The sequence below is a fragment of the Chanodichthys erythropterus genome, chromosome 7 (assembly GCF_024489055.1).
Source record: "Chanodichthys erythropterus isolate Z2021 chromosome 7, ASM2448905v1, whole genome shotgun sequence".
Classification (NCBI taxonomy): Eukaryota; Metazoa; Chordata; class Actinopteri; order Cypriniformes; family Xenocyprididae; genus Chanodichthys; species Chanodichthys erythropterus.
This window is the reverse complement of record NC_090227.1, coordinates 35,607,991-35,627,559: the sequence shown is the minus strand read 5'-3', so window position 1 is coordinate 35,627,559 and position 19,569 is coordinate 35,607,991. Positions and strand designations below refer to the sequence as shown.

Genomic DNA, 19,569 nt, shown 5'->3' with positions numbered 1-19,569 from the left:
AGAAGTGCTTCTGGCTTACATATATTTACCTGCAATTTTATTTGTTTTACTAGTTTGGCTACATTCAAAGCAGGAGCGTCATGCTTAGTAGACTACCACAACCCTGCCTTGTCCATAATGTCAGCACACTTACTCCTGCACCCACACAAAACTGAAAAAAGTACTCAAACAAAACATAAAACAGCAATCCTTTTCACTATAAAATGATATATACCAGGTAAACATTGATCTTGGACTATAAATCTTCTGCTCTGGATGTACTGTATTGCATTTGGAATATCTAATATGATTGTGCTGACTGACAAACACAGAGCTGGGGAGGAGTGGTGCAAATTTATGAGACAATTCTTCAAGACCATGTAAACAAACTGACAACAAAGAAATCCATCAGAGATAAACTGGTGGATAATGTAGAGAAACAAATTTTAGCTGTTACATTTATTGGCTGTTTTAGCACGCTTCAAAGCCTAAACATCACGAGTACATGCGCTTTTCACTTAACATATTGCATGTATGAACATATGCATTCACATATGTTTTTGTCTGTACATATATGTAAAACGTTTGCAACTCTTGCACACATTCTAGAGAGAATACTTTTATTTTTCTCAGCATGTGTCTCTCTCTGATGACTCTAGTCTGGAGGGGCCCTAGCTCTTGGACACAAACAGACAGGTCACCAGAGGCATTTCAGATTGTTAAGACATTCCCCACCCTCCTTCATCTCATCCCATCGAGACCTTCATGGTATCAGGTGTACTGGATATAATTAACCCCTCACCTGTTTGTCTTTTTTGTACACGAGGTCTTCAAAATACAACGACTGTCTTCAATGCAAAATGATCCAGTACACAGCCTAATGAGGCTGCTGTGGATGTTGGAAAGACAATAGGTTTACAATAACTTTATTGTAAAGTTAAAGCATATATGTTGATAAATGAGAACAACAAATCAATACCATAATGGTTATTGGATGATAATAGTAATTCTTTGGATTTATCATGAGTATTGGTTGATATTGGATATATTTAGGGGTTCAAGCGCACAGCGCTGAAACTCTATTGTAATTGTTACATTTTCAAAGGATCAGCATTCTCCCCTCAAAGTGATCGGGCAGACCAAACCGTAAGTCAATGAGACTTGAAACTTTGAGGGCTGGTAGTACTCACACCATCTACAACGTCACCAAGGCTCACCTGTTCAGCCTAATGGGGGCTTTCAGTGGTTAAAAGTACAAAATCACTTTTAACTCCTAAAATGTTAGGCATAGGCTCTAGTGTCTTATATCATTGGAATCCTTGGCTCAAGACAGACAAAAATGCATGCCTCGGATTTTTGGGTATTTTACATTTTTTGAAAAACGTACTTTTGCGAACTAGTCCTAGGTTTTTGGCCTGATCAGAACCAAACCAGTGGTTCAAGATTCTCTGGAGTCTGATTGTCAATAATTATCAAAAAAAAAGCTGAAATTTAGATTCATGGTCCCTAAGAGCTGAAAAAATGTTTGAAGTGGGCGGAGCCACTTTTACTAAAATGGTGAATGGTGAATTGAAAGAGATATTTTCACCAAACTTGATACACATGTGTACGGGCTCAATCTGTGGTTGCATGGAAAAGGACGTGGTGACTGGCCACTTGGTAATGCTATAACAGAAAAAAACATAAAAACAGCTATAACCACCCAACCGTTAGTCCGACTGACTTGAAAATTGGCATGCACGTTTTTCACGTGCTTAAAGATTTTTTGCACATGTCCACGACATTCATACCACATAGTAGAACTCCTCATTCTGAGCAACTTTGCCTTTAAGACCGCTGCTGTCCATCAAATTGTTTGTTAAATATTATTTGAAAAACCAACTTTGGTGAACTAGTCCTAGGTTTTTGGCTCAACCTCGATAACTGTTAAAAAGCTTTAAAGGGGACCTATTATTCAAAATTCACTTTTGCATGGTGTTTGGATATAAATTTGTGTTGGCAGTGTGTGTACACAACCATGACCTATAATGCTAAAAATCCAACCACTCCCCAATCCCCATAAATCATAAGCAGTGTCTCAGGACAAGCTGTTTCCATATCCCTTGCAGTGTGACATCACATTAGCCACAGGTCCCACCCACGAATGTTGACAGACACTGCCGTTTCAACATAGAACCGCCCTGAGTGAGTTCACAGCAAGTTTACACAGTCCACCATTACTGGACTGATGAGAATGTCTCCCAAGCGTTTTAGGTGTTCTGTAGCTGGATGGATTAATTCACATAGCTCTCTCCATTTACTGAATCCTGACAGGGGAGAATGAGCTTGTGAAGCTCCGCCCTCTTAGGCCGAGCGGAGCAGCTCATTTGCATTTAGAGGGCACACACTGAAATGGCGCGTTTTTGCTCAACCCCAAAAAGTGGCAATTTTAACATGCTATAAAAAATTATCTGTGGGGTATTTTGAGCTAAAACTTCTCATACACTCTGGGGAAATCAGAGACTGATTTTACATAATAGGGGCATAATAGGTCCCCTTTAAAAACCATATATTTCCTATGTTAAATAGCCTGTATTTGCTGTAAATGGTCTTTTTCCATCTATGATCAAGATGGTTACAGACTTGCTAAAAAATATATACCTTTTTACGCATGTGCTTAAAGGCCTTAAAGCGATTGAACCCCGATAACTGCTGCTCACAGCTATATTTATTTTTACATTTAGATTACCTTTACCATCATCTAATGCTTGCTTAATATTTAAAATCACAAATAATGTAATACTGTTAAATGTATTCTTCAGCAAATTTCATAATGAATTAAACAAAATCAGATGAATTCACTTAATTGATTTTAGTTTTTAGTGTTTTATTTATTTATTTATTTATTTTTACATTTATTTAGACAAATTAATATATATGGCCATTTACAAATTTTTATATATGGCCATTTACCATTATTAGACAGATTTGATCAGTGCATGTTCACTGATAAATGAGATCATTGTAGTTTTCCAAAGAAGAGGATAATTTTAGTTGACAGACACTCTCACACACACACACACACACACACACACACACACATACACACACACACAAAAAATTTCACAAGGCATCATAGCCAATAATTTCTCAAATACAAACATCAAATTGTGAGGTTTTTGAGGTTAAACCACAAAAAAATAGAAACAGTGTCTAGCAAAATGTAAACAATACATAACACTTCCACCAAACGTTTTCTGTGATGTACAATAGAGACTAAAGTGTGTGAGAAAGAGGAGATGTGAGCCTGAAGCATTTTCTCTGTAGTGGCTTATCCACTTATGCAAGCATGTCTCCTAGCAGAAGGACTGCTGTTACTCAGTGCACATCTTAAACACTGTGCACATTGTAATTGCTGCACAGCTGATGTACTTGCAGAAGCATTTGCATTTATGTTTAAGCTACAACAGCCTTTGAAGGAGAGGAAAGAAGCTGTATAGGGAAAAAACTAGGCTTTAAGAGTGTAAGAGAGAGGGAGAATGATAACAGACTGATAGGCAGACAGAGAGAATAACAATATTGGTAGAAGAAACGAAACTGCAATAATGATATCAAGAAGATGATATGGCAGGTTGTGTGCTGTGGTTTCTTTCTTTTCTCTGCTCCCAGTCTCACCCTTTCATCCTTTCCACTGATTAATTTGCTGTAGATATCACTTTTCACAAATGAGCCAGAGACATTTAACCTCTGTATCTATGCATGAAGCTTTAAGAGGGAAAAAAGAGCAAAGGAAATTGTGTCTTTGATGGGACACTGCATCTGCCAGCAGGCTGAAGGATTGTGGGAGCTGTTCAGAAAAGAGGGGAGGGGAGAAGAATGGGAAATGAGGAAAGCTTTCATAGTGCTGCAGAGTGTGTGTGAGATGTCTTCATCAGCTCACTCTTGAGTGCACTCTAAAAAGCCTGCCAAGATAAGGGAGTTCTCCTTCTTGACAAGGAAAGTGGTCTGCTTATATCATGGGGTAGACTATGAGATACACATTTGGCCCTCCAGACCAAAGGAAAACAAATCTGAGATGACAAAACATACAATAAGGGCATTTTCACATCTGGCTAATTTGGAGCATTTGTCTCAGAACCTGTCACATTTTCTCCCTTAGTTCAGCATATATGAACATGGCAATTGCGCTCAAATCTGCACCAAAAAAATAAACAAAATGCCTGATGGTTCCTGCCTGCTTAAAACCACACTCTGGAGTGGTTTGCTTGTGGTGGAGAAAGCAATCCAGCCCAATGGACCAACGAACCAGGCTGTATCACAATGTATAATGGGTAATTAAATGTACGTTGTGTGTGTTTGTTTTTCTAATGCCTCTCAGTGTGAATTGTGTGTTAACCTTAAGTGAAAAGCCTAATTTAAATTTGGTAAAGCAAACATATTTCAGAACAACTGTCCAAAACACATAAAATAAAATTATTAATTCTGATGGATGACCTCTATGTGCGGAATCCAGGAAAATAAATAGGGTGCTCTCTAACCAATGAGATGACAGTTTACTCGTAACTGACTTAGAAACTTTAGAAATGTTGCCATGCGAAAGCGAACCGAACCAAGAAGAAATTGCAACATTGTAACAATTTTATCCCCTGTATCGCAGCAAAGCAAACTATCTACAGGTCTGAAAACACCAAAAGAAACACTGAATTCCATTTGGAAGTCCATTTGTACAAAAAACATCATGCATTCATACTGCAATTAACCTATGTCAAACCTTAATTAGACTATACACTGAACAAAATAAATAAAAGAAAAAGCATTGTCTTAACAATAGCCACCGATCCTTTGGCATTTCTGAGGAAGCTCGTCATGTATTTTATTCTTACAGTAGCACAACACATTTTAGCGAATCATTCAACGCACAGCAGTAATTATCTTATTTATTTTCATGACATGTTTTGTATGCATTGTGTTATGCTGTCTGAGCTGAAGGCAGACTACTGAATAGGGGAGGAAAAGAGAGAGCTTGATATACTGTAGACAGAATGGAAAACGCGACCCGTGACCCATGCAACGAAGCTGATGTGTTTGTTTTGCTTTGGTGCTCCATGTTTTCACTAGCAAATATACATTGTTTTATATCTATATTAGCCTCAATGTTGCCATTTTGCAGCTCCATCTGCATCTCTTGTCTCTGAATGCCACAATAATGAGATTTTGTTTCTATAACAAGCCACGAATAATGCGTTGTGCTGCAATTTGTAACGTGAAATATAAGAAATGAGATACACATTTTACCACATATGAAACAAACTATTTATCATGCTGAAGTTCCATACATTCCCCATTTACAGGCAGAAATGATAGGAGGGATATCCTTTGAAGAATCCTAAGTGTCCCTTGAAAGGAAATAGCTTTCACTAAATAAGAAGAAGTCACACTGAGTGTGTACTAGTGGGTAGGATCCCCTCTGCCTCACTGCTGCAGCTGCTACCCGGGGCTTTTTGGCTCCTTATACATATTTTAGAGTCAATGGGCAAACTCTGCAGCCTGGATAAGGCAGATGATACGAAGCAAAACAGCTGGGAGGCATTTGAAAATGTAGGACAGATTAAGTAACTCATCCTTTCCTGTGTTGCTTAGAGGAGATAGTGTCTCTACTTACTTCCAGCTATTGGTAATTAAACACATTATGGTTTCAGAGGGACTACATGGCCATTGGTAACTCTTTAGCTTTGTAGTCCATTATTCATGGACAGACAGAACAGTGCAGTTAAAGACACAGCACCAAATTGCACCTTGGATGTTCATATTAAACCTGTCAGCTGGTTGCCAATAAGAAACATGGACAAAAACCTTTAGATCTAAGCTGAGCACATCATAGTGTACAGGAACTGTGTTTGGTGACTGACTGAAAAGCTATAACCATGAGATCAAAAATTTGAATAAGATTACTAATCATTTTTGATTCCTTCATCCATAGCTCTTTTTTGTTGAAGAGAATTAAAACAAATCCATGAACATTCCCTGAAGCTCTACAACACTGGAAAGAAAACGAAATGAGCAAAATGTTAAAGTAATTAAAGGGTTAAAGGGTTAACTTAAAGGGTTAGTTCACCTAAAAATGAAAATTCTGTCATTAATTATTCACCCTTCATGTCGTTCCAAACCCTTAAGTCCTTTGTTCATCTTCGGAACACAAATTAAAATATTTTTGATAAAATCCAATGGCTCAAGTGAGGCCTCCATTGACAGCAAGTTCATTTCCACTTTCAGTGACCTAGAAAGGTACTAAAGACATTTAAAACAGTTCAGTTTAGTGACTAAAATGGTTCAACCTTAATTTTATGAAGCGAAGAGAAAGCTTCGAAGCTTCATGAAGCAGTGTTTTAAAATTGCCCATCACTAGATATTGTTGAATAAAGTTGTTATTTATTTTTTATTTTTTTGGTGCACAAAAAGTATTCTTGTCACTTCATAACATTAAGGTTGAGCCATTGTAGTCACATGAACTGTTTTTAGTACTGTCTTTAGTACCTTTCTGGGCACTGAAAGTGGAAATTAACTTGCTATCAATGGAGGCCTCACTGAGCCATAGGATTTTATCAAAAAATATCTTAATTTGTGTTTCAAAGATAAACGAAGGTCTTACGGGTGTGAAACGACATGAGGGTGAGTAATTAATGACATAATTTTCATTTTTGGGTGAACTAACCCTTCAAAGGGATAGTTCAACCAAAAATGAAAATTCTGTCACCATTTACTCAACCCCAAGCTGTTCCAAACCTGTATATATTTCTTTGTTTTGCTGTAAACAAAGGAAGATATTTGGAAGAATGTTTGTAATCAAGCAGATCTCGCCTCCCATTGACTACCATAGTAGGAAAAAATACTATGGCAGTCAATGGGGGGCAAGATCTGCTTGGTAACAAACATTCTTCCCAATATCTTGAGAGTGAGTAAATGATGACAGGATTTTAATTTTGGGGTGAACTATCCCTTTAATTTTTCTTTTGCAAATTTTCGCACTCAGATTTTTCAAGTAAATTTTACACATGGAATTAAGTAAACCTTCTTAAACAAGTTTAAGGTACACTATGTAACTTTTTTTTTTTTTTTTTGTTCAAAATGAACTAAATTTAAATAACCTCGCCGGTTCGTGTCTCGTCACACCTGTAAATAGAGAAAAGGTGCTCCGTTTGATGCATGTATGGTATGGGAGTGCCATAAGTTAGTTGTCACAATGATCAAGAAAGGTTGACATGGAGCACGCTAAATCTTGAACCTCTGGGGAAACAACCTTTTTTTAAAAAAAAAAAACTCTGAATAGAGTAGAGTATGCTGGCAAAAAGAGAATGCAAAAGAACTTGTAATAAAACAAGAATCAACACTGGCTTGGATTTTCAGAAATGGCGGGAATTTAAGATGTTGTGAAAGCAAGTTTTGTTTTTTATTTTTAACCGCTAAGGAGCCAAAAGTTACATAGTGTACTTTTAGGTAAAATTAACAAAACAAATAAGAACATACTTTTTATGTTTTGTTTTACAATTTAATTTGAGCAATAAGCAAAAGTCATTTTGCACAGACACTTTGATGAATTCCGCATTAAGCATCACACCTTAATTGCAGCATTGTGCAAGGGTAGTGTGTTCCCTATACGCCACATAGAGAGAGCACCTTTAGAGAATTAAGAGAGGTCTGTGTGCTTATCTGAGATGCAACTGGGACTGCAGGGAGATGTTTCTGCCAACCCCAGAACCAAACCAATGAAGACATGCTCCAAAGCAGCTTTGCGTTAAACATAAATGAGGAGGAGACAGGAAAAGGCGCTAAATTAAAAATGATACTCCCCTGATGGGCGCAAAGTGGTATTTTTAGAACAGAACGCATATTAAAATGTTAATGCAAAAGCCTTCAGCAGACCTGTGTGTTTATTCACTGAGACAGGCAGAGCACCTGCACAAATGACACACACATGTACCAAAACCATATGTGGATCTACATGTTATACACACACATTCACACAGACAATAATTCATGCACACACTGGCATGTCAGTTTAAACACAACCTCTTACCCATGCACATGATCTTTAATTAAACATTTCTCAGCACCATCTTGCCTATGAATAATGTCTATCTGCCTACAGCTGACTCAGGTAAAAAGGTGATTTAGCATTAAGACGTAATCAAATGAATCCTAACAACAAACCAACTTTTGCATTATGTGAAATATCATCTGCAAAGATCATTTGTGTCTGCAATTGACAAACATCATAGAGCCCAGAGAGTTTGAAAATTCAAAGTATAGACGACTCTTTTACCACCAATTTACTTATTCAAAAACAAACCAATTTGAGAGAGTTTTAGGGCAGATAGCAAAGCAGTCAATTGCACTATTGGGTCAACGCTCCTTTATTACCACATTGCGCATTCACTGATCCTGTTTTTATGCCTCCCAAGCTTAAACACTTAGTTTTCTATGTAAACATGTTGTGAATTTTGTAGATTTTACTGTCAACAAGTTCAGATGATTTTCATAACTAACATACATGTGAAATGGAAACAATGTTATAGTTGTATTTTGTGACTGTGGTACTGTATTATTCCAAAACATTTTTTTTCTTGTATTTATTTTAAAATGTAATTTAATTTTAATAGATTTCAAGAATGTATTCCTGTGATGGCAAAGCTGAATTTTCAGCATCATTACTCCAGTCTTCAGTGTGACATGATCCTTTAAAAATCATTCTGGTATCATTTTACAATAAGGTTTCATTTGTTAACATTAGTTAATGTATTAATTAACATTAACTGACATTGAGCAATACATTTGTTACAGTATTTATTAGTTGGTAATTTTAGTTAATAAAAACTGTTGTTTGTTAATTTTAGTTCACAGTGCATTTACTAATGTTAAAAAATATACATTTTGATTTTAATAATGTATTAGTAAATGTTGAAATTAACTAAGATTAATAAATGCTGTAGAAGTATTGTTCATTCTTTGTTCATGTAGTAAACTAATGTTAACAAATAAAACCTTATAAGCGTTACCATCATTCTAATATACCGATTTGGGGCTCAGGAAGCATTTCTTATTATTATCACTGTTGAAACCAATTATGCCAATTAATATTTTTGTGGAAACCATGACAGATTTTTTTCAGGATTCTTGTAATAATAGAAAGTTTATTATAAAAGCGTTTATTTGAAATAGAAATATAAAAGTCTGTATTTTCTAGCACATACCTCTATACAGATTCCAAAATTACCATTTTTACTGGTGGGACCAGTTTAACCAGATTAACCAAGATTAACCAGGCACCCGCAGCATTTTAGGCTCAAAAAATCTATTAATAGAAATTATTAATACAACTATTTGCCTAAAGGGCTCTTTGAAAGAGCAAAAATTAAGCATGCAAGCTCAAATAAAACAAAATAACTGATGCTTTTTAATCATAATAACCTCAGGGTAATCAACACCTAAAGAATAATACGTTCAATTTCACAAAACCTTGAGGAAAGTCACGTATAAATATATTCTGCCTCAAATAGAACAATGCAATTGGGCTTTTGTGGTAAGTCATTGTGATGTTTTTCAGCATAGATTTACTTAAAATGTCATCTACATTATTGTCTGGGCAGTATATGTGTGGGTAGTGAAAAGAGCACATTAGTATATTAAAACTATTCTCAGTAGAGAATAATTGGAAAATATAAAGATGAATAGACATTAACGATGAAGGCTAATAATAAGATCATTTACACTTGCTGAGTAGGAGGTGGGTGCATGTGGAAATCAGTACCTGTGTCACAGTGACATATAGCAGTGTTGCAGAGGAGGAGTTTGTAGGAAGAGCAGATTGCAGTGATGTAATTAGAAGTAAGTACCTGAATGGTAGTGCAGCAGCAAAACCTGGCTGTGATCTCCTGTGATTTTAGGCAAGAACTCAACAGTAACTTGCATACATTGACCAACATCAAGAGTCCCTACAGATGGCTCTACAGAAAATGGGCTGTGGGGAACATTTATATGCAAAAAAAAAAAAAAGTGTCAGTCATAGATCAAAAAATGAAATCATCGTCACACCACAATGTCAATCCATTTTTACCTGCATGTGCTGAGCTGGAATTTAGCTTCACAATTTCCTATGTTCCGCACAAGCAGAGTTCTCTGGGACAAGCACTTGACTGGACAAACTTGGAAATGCAGACTATCTGGGAAGTCCAAGATGGCACGGGGCCCAATTGCACGAATGGGTACCTCAAACTTCTCACGTTCAGTCACACAGATGAGACTGTGAATGTAATCCTATAATTACAAGCATCTGAAAGTCAGTGGTGACATATAGAGGGGGGGAAAAGCCTTGAAGAAGACATAATGGTACAATACATCTGGTATGTATGATCTCTTTAATCAAATCCTAATTTAAATAAACCCCAAAATTTGTGAATTACTGTATTGAGGAATTAATCCATAATAACTACATGCAAAAAGACCCTTGGATGTGAAACTGACCCCAGCTCAATTTGAACTGACTTTATTTGAATGAAATTATTAAGAAACCTGTGTTAATATTCCACCAAACCATAATAGATTAGCAGGCCACATTAGAGATTGCAAAAGAGCCACTAATGGAATAATGAGTGGCTGTGGTGGAAACACTAAACCTCCAGTGCCCTGTGCTTACCAAAGTACTCTTTCAGATTTCTCAAAGATATGTTAAACATGAAAATAAAACTTGACATTGAATTTTATTTGCAATGTTGTGTGTTGTGTTGGAGACACACAATTACAGATACCATATGTGGGATCCTTAAAAATCACTGTGTGGCAGTTTTTGCATGTTTCCTGACATTTCATTGCTCATTCAATGAAATACAAGCAAATATGTCAATATGCAATATATGAATAACAAATGAAGCAGTGAGAGTCAGTTGCAGCTGTTGCATACTGTAAGCATACATTTTACCTTGTTCTCTTGTGGAGTGAATAAAATAGTGAATGTAGATGCCATGCCTGGGGCCACTTTCTTACTAGCATCTAATGGGCTGACCACTTTAAAATAAAGTGAGTCTTCTTCGATCACCTTTACCAGTCGAGGAACCTGCAATAGTCAGCAACATGTCCATGTCAAGCTAGTGATCATTACACATGAAAATGAACAAAATAATAAAGGAATAGTGCAAGATGTTGAATGAAGTAAATTAAAATGGCATTAACTACAAAGTGTTAACAAAATGATATATGCTGAGATTTATCAGATTTATGCCAGGAATACAGAGGTACAAACAGAAGATTTGTAAGGACAGTTATTTAAATCCATTGCATCTCTATTTTTGTTCATTGGAGAAAGTTTGTCTATAAAGGTTTTAATAAATCCTGGTAATTGGAAATTGTCCAGGACTCAATATGGGAGGGATATAAATCCCCAGTGTTAACAATTAGTCAGGCAAATTAATTCATTTTCATTTTATTTCTATCCTTTGAATTGGGAGTTCATAATAAAGCATCTACATGCAGGGCTTGACATTAACACCTGTCAACCCGTCAAATGCAGGTGGGTTTCAGCAGTGGCTTGTAACGCAGTCACTCCTACCAGCTACTTTGGCGGGTTGAATTTTATCTATAATACATTTTTCAATTGTAGTCTTTTAAAAATGCATCTGAAATAATAAACTAAATGCAACGTGGTGTCAAAAATATCGACTGTTGATACATACCGATACTGAAATGTCAGAAACACTTCCAATACTCATTTTCCGCAGAATAGATACACAGCTATGCCAGCTATGCTTTCTGACCCTCTCATCTCTCCGACAGCAGATTAATTGCTCCGGGTGAATATTGTTGGTGTTGCAGGGCTTGAATTTCGGTGTGGAATTGCACGTGATTTTTTTTATTCCCGCAGATAAATCTGCCTCTCAGTACTAAATTGAGTTCTTTTTTGCTGCTTATTATGCTTACAAATTTAAATACACACAAAATAGTGTCAAAATGCCGGTCTTGGCGAGTATTTACATGAACACAGACAGTTATGTTTTAAAGCCCAATTTCCACCACAGGAACTTTCCCCAGGAACTAGGGGACTTTGGGGTAGTACTCGGTGTGTTTCAACCGCAAGAACCAAAAGTCCCTGCTCGTGAGGTAGTACTTTTTCAAAGTTCAGGAACTTTCGGGGGTGGGACTTGGGTGCTGAGCATACTGATTGGTTGAGTTCATGCAGCATTTTGATTAGTTGACTCCACGCAGCATTTTATTTCGACCACCATTCTTAAAAGTCTGTTGCAGTGCATGCAGTAAGAGTTTGCTATTCAAATCAACATTGGAGTTTAAAAAATACAACTGATGGACCGACGACGAGGTTCAGGCTTTATTAAGCTTATATGCGGAGGACGAAATCCAGCAGGAACTAGAAAATTGCATCACATCACCGGACTTTCCTTCACGGTACTATCAATGTCAAAATTGTGGCCAGTGAAAATGCTGAGTGGCTAGTAACTTTGGATAACCACTAGCCACAGTGGCTGGTGAGCAAAAAAGTCAAGCCCTGTCTACATGTAAAAAGACAAATACGCTTAAATGTACTGAATATTGTTTTTTAAATACATTTAGGTTGTGGTTATGTAACACACTGTATGATTTACTCAGATGCACGAAAGTCACCTTGTCACTGTTCCGCAGCTCTAAAGGCACCTTGTAAGTCTTAAATGGTGAGTAGTTTTGGAAGACAATCTCAGACGGGTACGGCTGAAACATGGCCTGGTCCAAATCTAATGAAGAAAACTATAAAAGGCAAAAGCAAGTCAAAATCAAACTCTGAGAAGATATCTGAAGCAAAAGCAAGTCAAAATCAAATTCTGAGAAGATATCTGATCTAATGTAAAATGTAGGAATTAGCTTCCTTATTTCAACACCCAGGGGTGTGTTGAGGCAGAACAACAGTATTCTTAGATTCGTCATTGAGAAGATTTTCATGTATAATTACATCTGTCACATCCAGTTTATCTTACATTCTTTTGAGTTTCACAATGCAGTAAATCCCCCACACACATCTAAGTACAAGTATACCCCACATGTATGAATAATAAAACAATAATCAACTGAACAATTACACTTGCAACAATTACATTTGCAGAAACCACATACTTTCTGCTCAAAATGAGCCTAAAATGCTAAATAATAAGCCTAATTAGGGATAGTAAAGATCAATTTCCAAAAGCTCAAACAGAGAATAACATTTGTATAAAGTTAAAAACATTGTAATTACTGGAAACAGTATATTCACAGTTTGTGAAAATAATTAAATACAATTTAAAAAAAATATTTAATACATTTTGTTTAATTTTTGTAATGTGTTTAATGTGTAAAGTCATAATTTTGTTATAATATAATACTGATTTTGTTTGCTATTTGCAATGGTTACTACTATTTTTCATAGTTTGATTTTTGGTGAATTGTATTATAACCAGTTAGGGTTTTAATACAGGCATTACAACAATTTTTTATTAAATTATCATATTTTTCTATAATAATAATTTTGCTTGTAAACTCATAGATAATAACAAGTGAGAATTCAATGCCATTTTTGACCACTGAGCTAGGACATGTCCTTAGGTTTCCATTTCAGAAATTTAATCACCTTACTTTACAGTATAAAGGTACTGTAAACAGTTGCTATTGCTATCCTATACAAATTAAAAGCCTTTAGTATCTCCCCAGAGAGAATCTATGATGATGATGATGACCTTAATCAACTTTGAAAATGTTGCTGCTAAGATACTTGGAACTGATGATGTAGAAGAGCAAACTAATTAATTAAGTGTTGGAGCTGAGCATGCTAAAATGATAGTATTTTACCTTGTAATGTGTGGCCTCACTCATGTCTAAGAGTTCCAGGATGCGGGGCGGATGCACCTCGTAAGTGTTTGATAATCGCTCTTCAGTACTCTGACACATTTCTCGAGCATACACAGATGGAATCAGCTGCAAAGACATGCAGACTGTTATGAGTGCATTTATCTACTATGAAAAATATATATATTTTCCTAAAATCTGCAGCAATTTTCCATATAGTCTAAATTATTCTTTGTAAAGCTGCTTTGTGACTAGAGTGTGTGTTGGTTTGTGTTTTATATTGCAATACATTACATCAGAAGCTCTTTATTCACATACACTGATAGAGTCTACTGGATATTAAGTGACAAACAAAGATAAAAAAGAGAGACATTGCAGTAAGTAAAATCCCAAAAATTGTTTACACATGGTACTGCAGCAGATATACACTCATCGGCCACTTTATTAGGTACATCTGATCGACTGCTCGATAACGCAAATACTCAATTAGCCAATCACATGGCAGGAACTCAATGCATTTAGGCATGTAGACATGGCCAAGATGATCTACTGAAGTTCAAACTGAGCCTCAGAATCGTGAAGAAAGGTGATTTAAGTGACCTTGAATGTGGTATGGTTATTGGTGTCAGATGGGCTGGTATGAGTATTTCAGACACTGCTGATCTACTGGGATTTTCAAACACTAACATTGATCGATTCGCTAGATAAGACCCTTATTCCTGGTCTGGTATCATTTAAAGCCATCTGAAGCTGCACTGAAACTGTAATTTTGACCTTCAACTGTTTGGAGGCCATTGAAGTCCACTATAAGGAGAATAATCCTGGAATGTTTTCAACAAAAACCTTAATTTCTTTTCAACTGAAGAAAGACATTAACATCTTGGATGACATGTGGTGAGTAGATTATCAGGAAAATTGTATTTGAAAGTGAACTAATCCTTTGATAAGGGGAATAGAAGGCAAGTCTATATGGAGAATTTTCATTCTACAGATTCTTCAATTTTTCATTTTATTTTTTGTCAACCATCTGTCAAAAAGGAACATTAAAATGCACTTATTCATCCTACACTACATCAAAAAGTTTTGTTATTTAAAACATACGGCTTTTAGGTGTCCTAGTAAAAGTACAGCAAGTCTGTTACTGTTAATGTAGTTAGGGAGTAGTTTAAAAGAAGTAATAGTAATTTAAGTTACTAATATAGTTAGTGCTCGTTTGGAGGCAGAGATTTTAGTGCATGATAAGGGTAACCTAAAGCTTTAAAACAAAGTATTAAAATATAATAAAGTGCTCACCTTTTCGGAATTCGTCTCCTGTTTTACCACCTTGGGATTTCGGGGTGCCACTACTTTTGTTTTGAATCCCACTGGCATCTTCTCGCGTGAACTGCGGAGGTTTGAGTGAGATGTTTTGACATTCGAGGCTGGCATTTTGAAACAAACGGACGGACGTTTTTTTGTGGAAAGATGAAATCAGATGTTAATGGCAGAAATATCTGGTTTCTTTCTTAATTGTCGACGACAAGTGAAACATACACGAAAAAGGTTTAACCGAGAAGCAGGTGGCTAGACGCCATTCGCAGGTCGATTCTTTGGTAAAGTTGTGTTTATCGTTTAAGAAACGTCCAGGACGTTTAAAAATTGATATTTATAAAATAACAACATAGCTACATTACAAACTAAGTGTTAGAACAAATAAAATAATAAAGAAATTAATTTAAAATCCCAGCTAATTTCTTGAGAAGGCTCTTCCGCCAGCGTACATTTCTCAACTTTGAGCGTGGTGGTTACCATGGCAGCGGTAGCCTTGGCACCGGGGTACTGAACGTTCCCAGTAAACAGTTCTCTGATTGGTTTGTGTGTAAAAGACGGCCTGGGATTCGCTGTGAGTTTGGGGCCCGAGCAGTAGGTGAGGACTATGGGTGAGGATATCTGTGCCATAGCAACTGAAAAAACACAAACAAAAGTGAACCTCTCCCTTGTGCTCATATTTTGATTAAAATCTCAAAGAACTGTGAAGAATAGACTGTATGAGATAACATAATCTCTTGTCGTGGAACAATGGCAGAGAAAATACACGTAAAAAAAAAAAAAACATTTTATTTTTCACTTACATTCTTATTGAGGTGGAATTTTTTTCCTGACTGCTGTTCAGTGTAACATTAGGACAGTCTGTCCCTTTTACCCGACCTATGTGTCTAATATAATTTCTACAAATTTAATGTCACCATCAAATCAAAATGGACAATTCTTGATTAAATGGAATACTGAAGTAATTACAATAAATGATTTATCTCCCAATTGCAACAACATCTCTTCTCTGATTTTGTGTTTACTGGCACAAGGGTGGGACAGCCTGTTACTAACATGAGATCACAGCAATAGAGTGCAACAGTGGGTTCCAGAAGTAAAAACTCTGTAGGGAAAATGATTTTGAATAGTAACTTATAAGCCTTTAAAGACTGACCTACCGTGAGCTACGAGGGTGATAATCGATGGTATTTGCTTCTGCTCAAGACGTCAGCCTGCAATTCCACTGTTAAACATGATAATAAATAATATTGGTGAAATAGCTTATTTTTAAATTAATCATGTTTAACAGTGGAAATCCTGGTGAAAAACTGCATTACCCATGATGCTGTACAGAAAATCAGAGAGTCAAAGAAGCAACGCAGCCAAAATATCTTGTTTGCTCTGGCCACTCCAATGAAGCAATATATATATATATATATATATATATATATATATATATAATGTACTATATTGCCAAAAGTTTTGGGACACCTGCCTTTACGTGCACATGAACATGACATCCCATTCTTAATCCGTAGGGTTTAATATGGAGTTGGCCCACCCTTTGCAGCTACAACAGTCTCAACTCTTCTGGGAAGGCTTTCCACAAGGTTTAGGAGTGTGTTTATGGGAATTTTTTACCGTTCTTCTAGAAGCGCATTTGTGGGATCAGGCACTGATGTTGGCGAGAAGGCCTGGCTCGCAGTCTCCACTCTAATTCATCCCAAAGGTGTTCTGTCAGGTTAAGGTCAGGACTCTGTGCATCCAGTCAAGTTCCTCCACACCAAACTCACTAATCCATGTCTTAATGGACCTTGCTTTGTGCACTGGTGTGCAGTCATTTTGGAACAGGAAGGGGCTATCCCCAAATTGTTCCCACAAAGTTGGGACCATGAAATTGTCCAAAATGTCTTGGTATGCTGAAGCATTAAGAGTTCCTTTCGCTGGAACTAAGGGGCCAAGCCCAACCCCTGAAAAACAACCCCACACCATAATCCCCCCTCCACCAAACTTTACACTTGACACAATGCAGTCAGGCAAGAACCGTCCTCCTGGTACCGCCAAACCCAGACTCTTCCATCGGATTGCCAGACAGAGAAGCGTGATTCGTCACTCCAGAGAACACATCTCCACTGCTCTAGAGTCCAGTGAGGACGTGCTTTATACCCCTGCATCCGACACTTTGCATTGCACTTGGTGACGTAAGGCTTAGATGCAGCTTCTCGGCCATGGAAACCCATTCCATGAAGCTCTCTACACACTGTTCTTGAGCTAATCTGGAGGCCACGCAAAGTTTGGAGGTCTGTAGCTATTGACTCTGCAGAAAGTTGGCGACTTCTGCGCACTGAGTGCCTCAGCATTTTACGTGGCCTACCACTTTGTGGCTGAATTGCTGTTGTTCCCAATTGCTTCCACTTTATTATGATAACACTAACAGTTGACCGTGGAATATTTAGTAGTAAGGAAATTACACGAATGGACTTAATGCACAGGTGGCAACCTATCACGGTACCACGCTTGAATTTACTGAGTGACCGTCGACCCATTATTTCACAAATGTTTGTAGAAGCAGTCTGAATGCCTAGGTGCTTGATTTTATACACTTGTGGCCATGAAAGTGATTGGAACACTTGAATTCAATGATGTGGAGGGATGTCCCAACACTTTTGGCAATATAGTGTATATTATATAAATATATATATATATAAATATATATATATATATATATATATATATATATATATATATATATATATATATATATATATATATATATATATATATATATATATATTAAATCAACATTTTGTAAATGAGTAGTCATATGTTTCTCCATTGTTTCCAGTCAGCAAATTTCCTTTAGATTTGGCCCAAATAAACAGCTGAAGAGGCCCTTATGTGGTCCACATGTGACTGACAGACCAAAAAAGCCTTTTAAGTGAGTGTGCAGTTATATTTTTTTATAAAGTCCTAACTTGCACCTCCAAAAGGTGTGCGTATACTTTAATGCTTCACTAATTCACATCTTGCCCTTTCATACAGTGATGTGTATACTGAAGACAATATTTTTAACTCACTCACCCATTATCCAGCCAGCAGTTGTTCTAAGCCAGAGTTCAAGCATTCAGCATGTATGCAAATGATCATAATACCTACATGACTGAACATGCAAAGCATTTCATGAATTTAATATTTTTGAATGTAATATTTCAAATGTGCTTTATTTTACATTTGTTTTAATTTTGACTGAAGCTATGCTTTGCCAATAGTCCACATACACTCGTACTTAAATCCAAACAAAGTTTTACAACCTGATGACATGAAGAATCACATATTCAGGATTGAATGGAAATCCAACAATTCAAGAGTTTACCACTGAAAAACCCAAATTGGTCGATAGCTAATTTGACAAATCAATGTCTACAGCCCAGAAACCAATACACTCATCAGAAGAACGTATAATAAAGCAATAAGCCCCAAGAAGCTGTGGTTTACAATTTATTTATAACAGCTAAGGGGTTTTGTTAGGCACGACACGGAGCAGAGTGCCTAAAACCCCTTTAGCTGTTATCAATTCACTGTAAACCACGGCTTCACGGGGCTTATTGCTTTTATAAAATGGTTACCACACAATACAAATATTAAAGGCTAAAAATATGTATCAATGCAACTTTCATGAAGTAAAATCATTAAAAGGCTTCCTTCTGCTGGAAAAAACAGTCCCTGATCGTGAACAGCAACAGAAGTTACATTATAACGCCATTAGATGGCGGCCAAGATTATCTTTATGAGCGAGTCACTCAGCCACATAGACTTTTATATTGAAACTTGTTGTGAACATGGAACAAGATGCAAATGACAAATACTTAGACTTGCGCTGTCAGTGTCAGTAGGGCACGGGACATCCCATTAAATGTTAAAAGGACAAGATCGCAACGGACCTTCAAACTGATTTTTTTATTATGAACATAGGACTGACCTGAAGAAAAATGCTAAATTGAATGCAGGTAATATAATCGGTCACTTGATATCTCTCTCACAATACTCTTCTACATAATGCAGTTAGCTTCAATGAACAAATACAATAGAGAACAAACATGTTTACAATGTTAAGAGTGGTTGCTAAGACAGACGCAGCAACACACACTCAGTAGTGCAGCTATTCTTATGTAATGTGGTCAGCTGTATGTTTTTGTGAATTTTACAACAGCTACGAACAAGGCTCAACCAATCAAAATCAAAGGCCAGAACTATCCGTTTTATAATAAAACATAAAGAGCATCTTCTAATCTACAAAGAACCATAACAAAGAGCCATTCAGGGTAAAGTATTCGTCAGTCAGCTTCCCGTCCATGAAATGGTACGAACACACATAAGGGCACTTGGGTGGGCACCTTAAGTGTAGCGCCTTCAGCCATTGCCTCAGGTGCTCCTCATCTTAAGGTGGTGGGTGTAAATTGTAAA

General features: G+C 36.7%; 1 protein-coding gene across 1 annotated transcript in view; it reads right to left on the bottom strand.

Annotated features, from left to right (window-relative positions):
- The window catches only part of hydin (HYDIN axonemal central pair apparatus protein), a 73,794-nt gene extending 58,477 nt beyond the window's left edge, over window positions 1-15,317 (bottom strand). Inside the window, exons 1-6 of the mRNA XM_067389397.1 lie at window positions 15,109-15,317; window positions 13,819-13,944; window positions 12,625-12,744; window positions 10,931-11,065; window positions 10,070-10,269; window positions 9,849-9,973 (exon numbers count right to left, since the gene is read on the bottom strand). Coding sequence (XP_067245498.1) covers window positions 9,849-9,973; window positions 10,070-10,269; window positions 10,931-11,065; window positions 12,625-12,744; window positions 13,819-13,944; window positions 15,109-15,243 — 841 coding nt within the window. The 5' untranslated portion in view covers window positions 15,244-15,317. The remainder of the gene's footprint in view (window positions 1-9,848; window positions 9,974-10,069; window positions 10,270-10,930; window positions 11,066-12,624; window positions 12,745-13,818; window positions 13,945-15,108) is intronic.
- Between the last annotated feature and the right edge of the window lie 4,252 nt (window positions 15,318-19,569).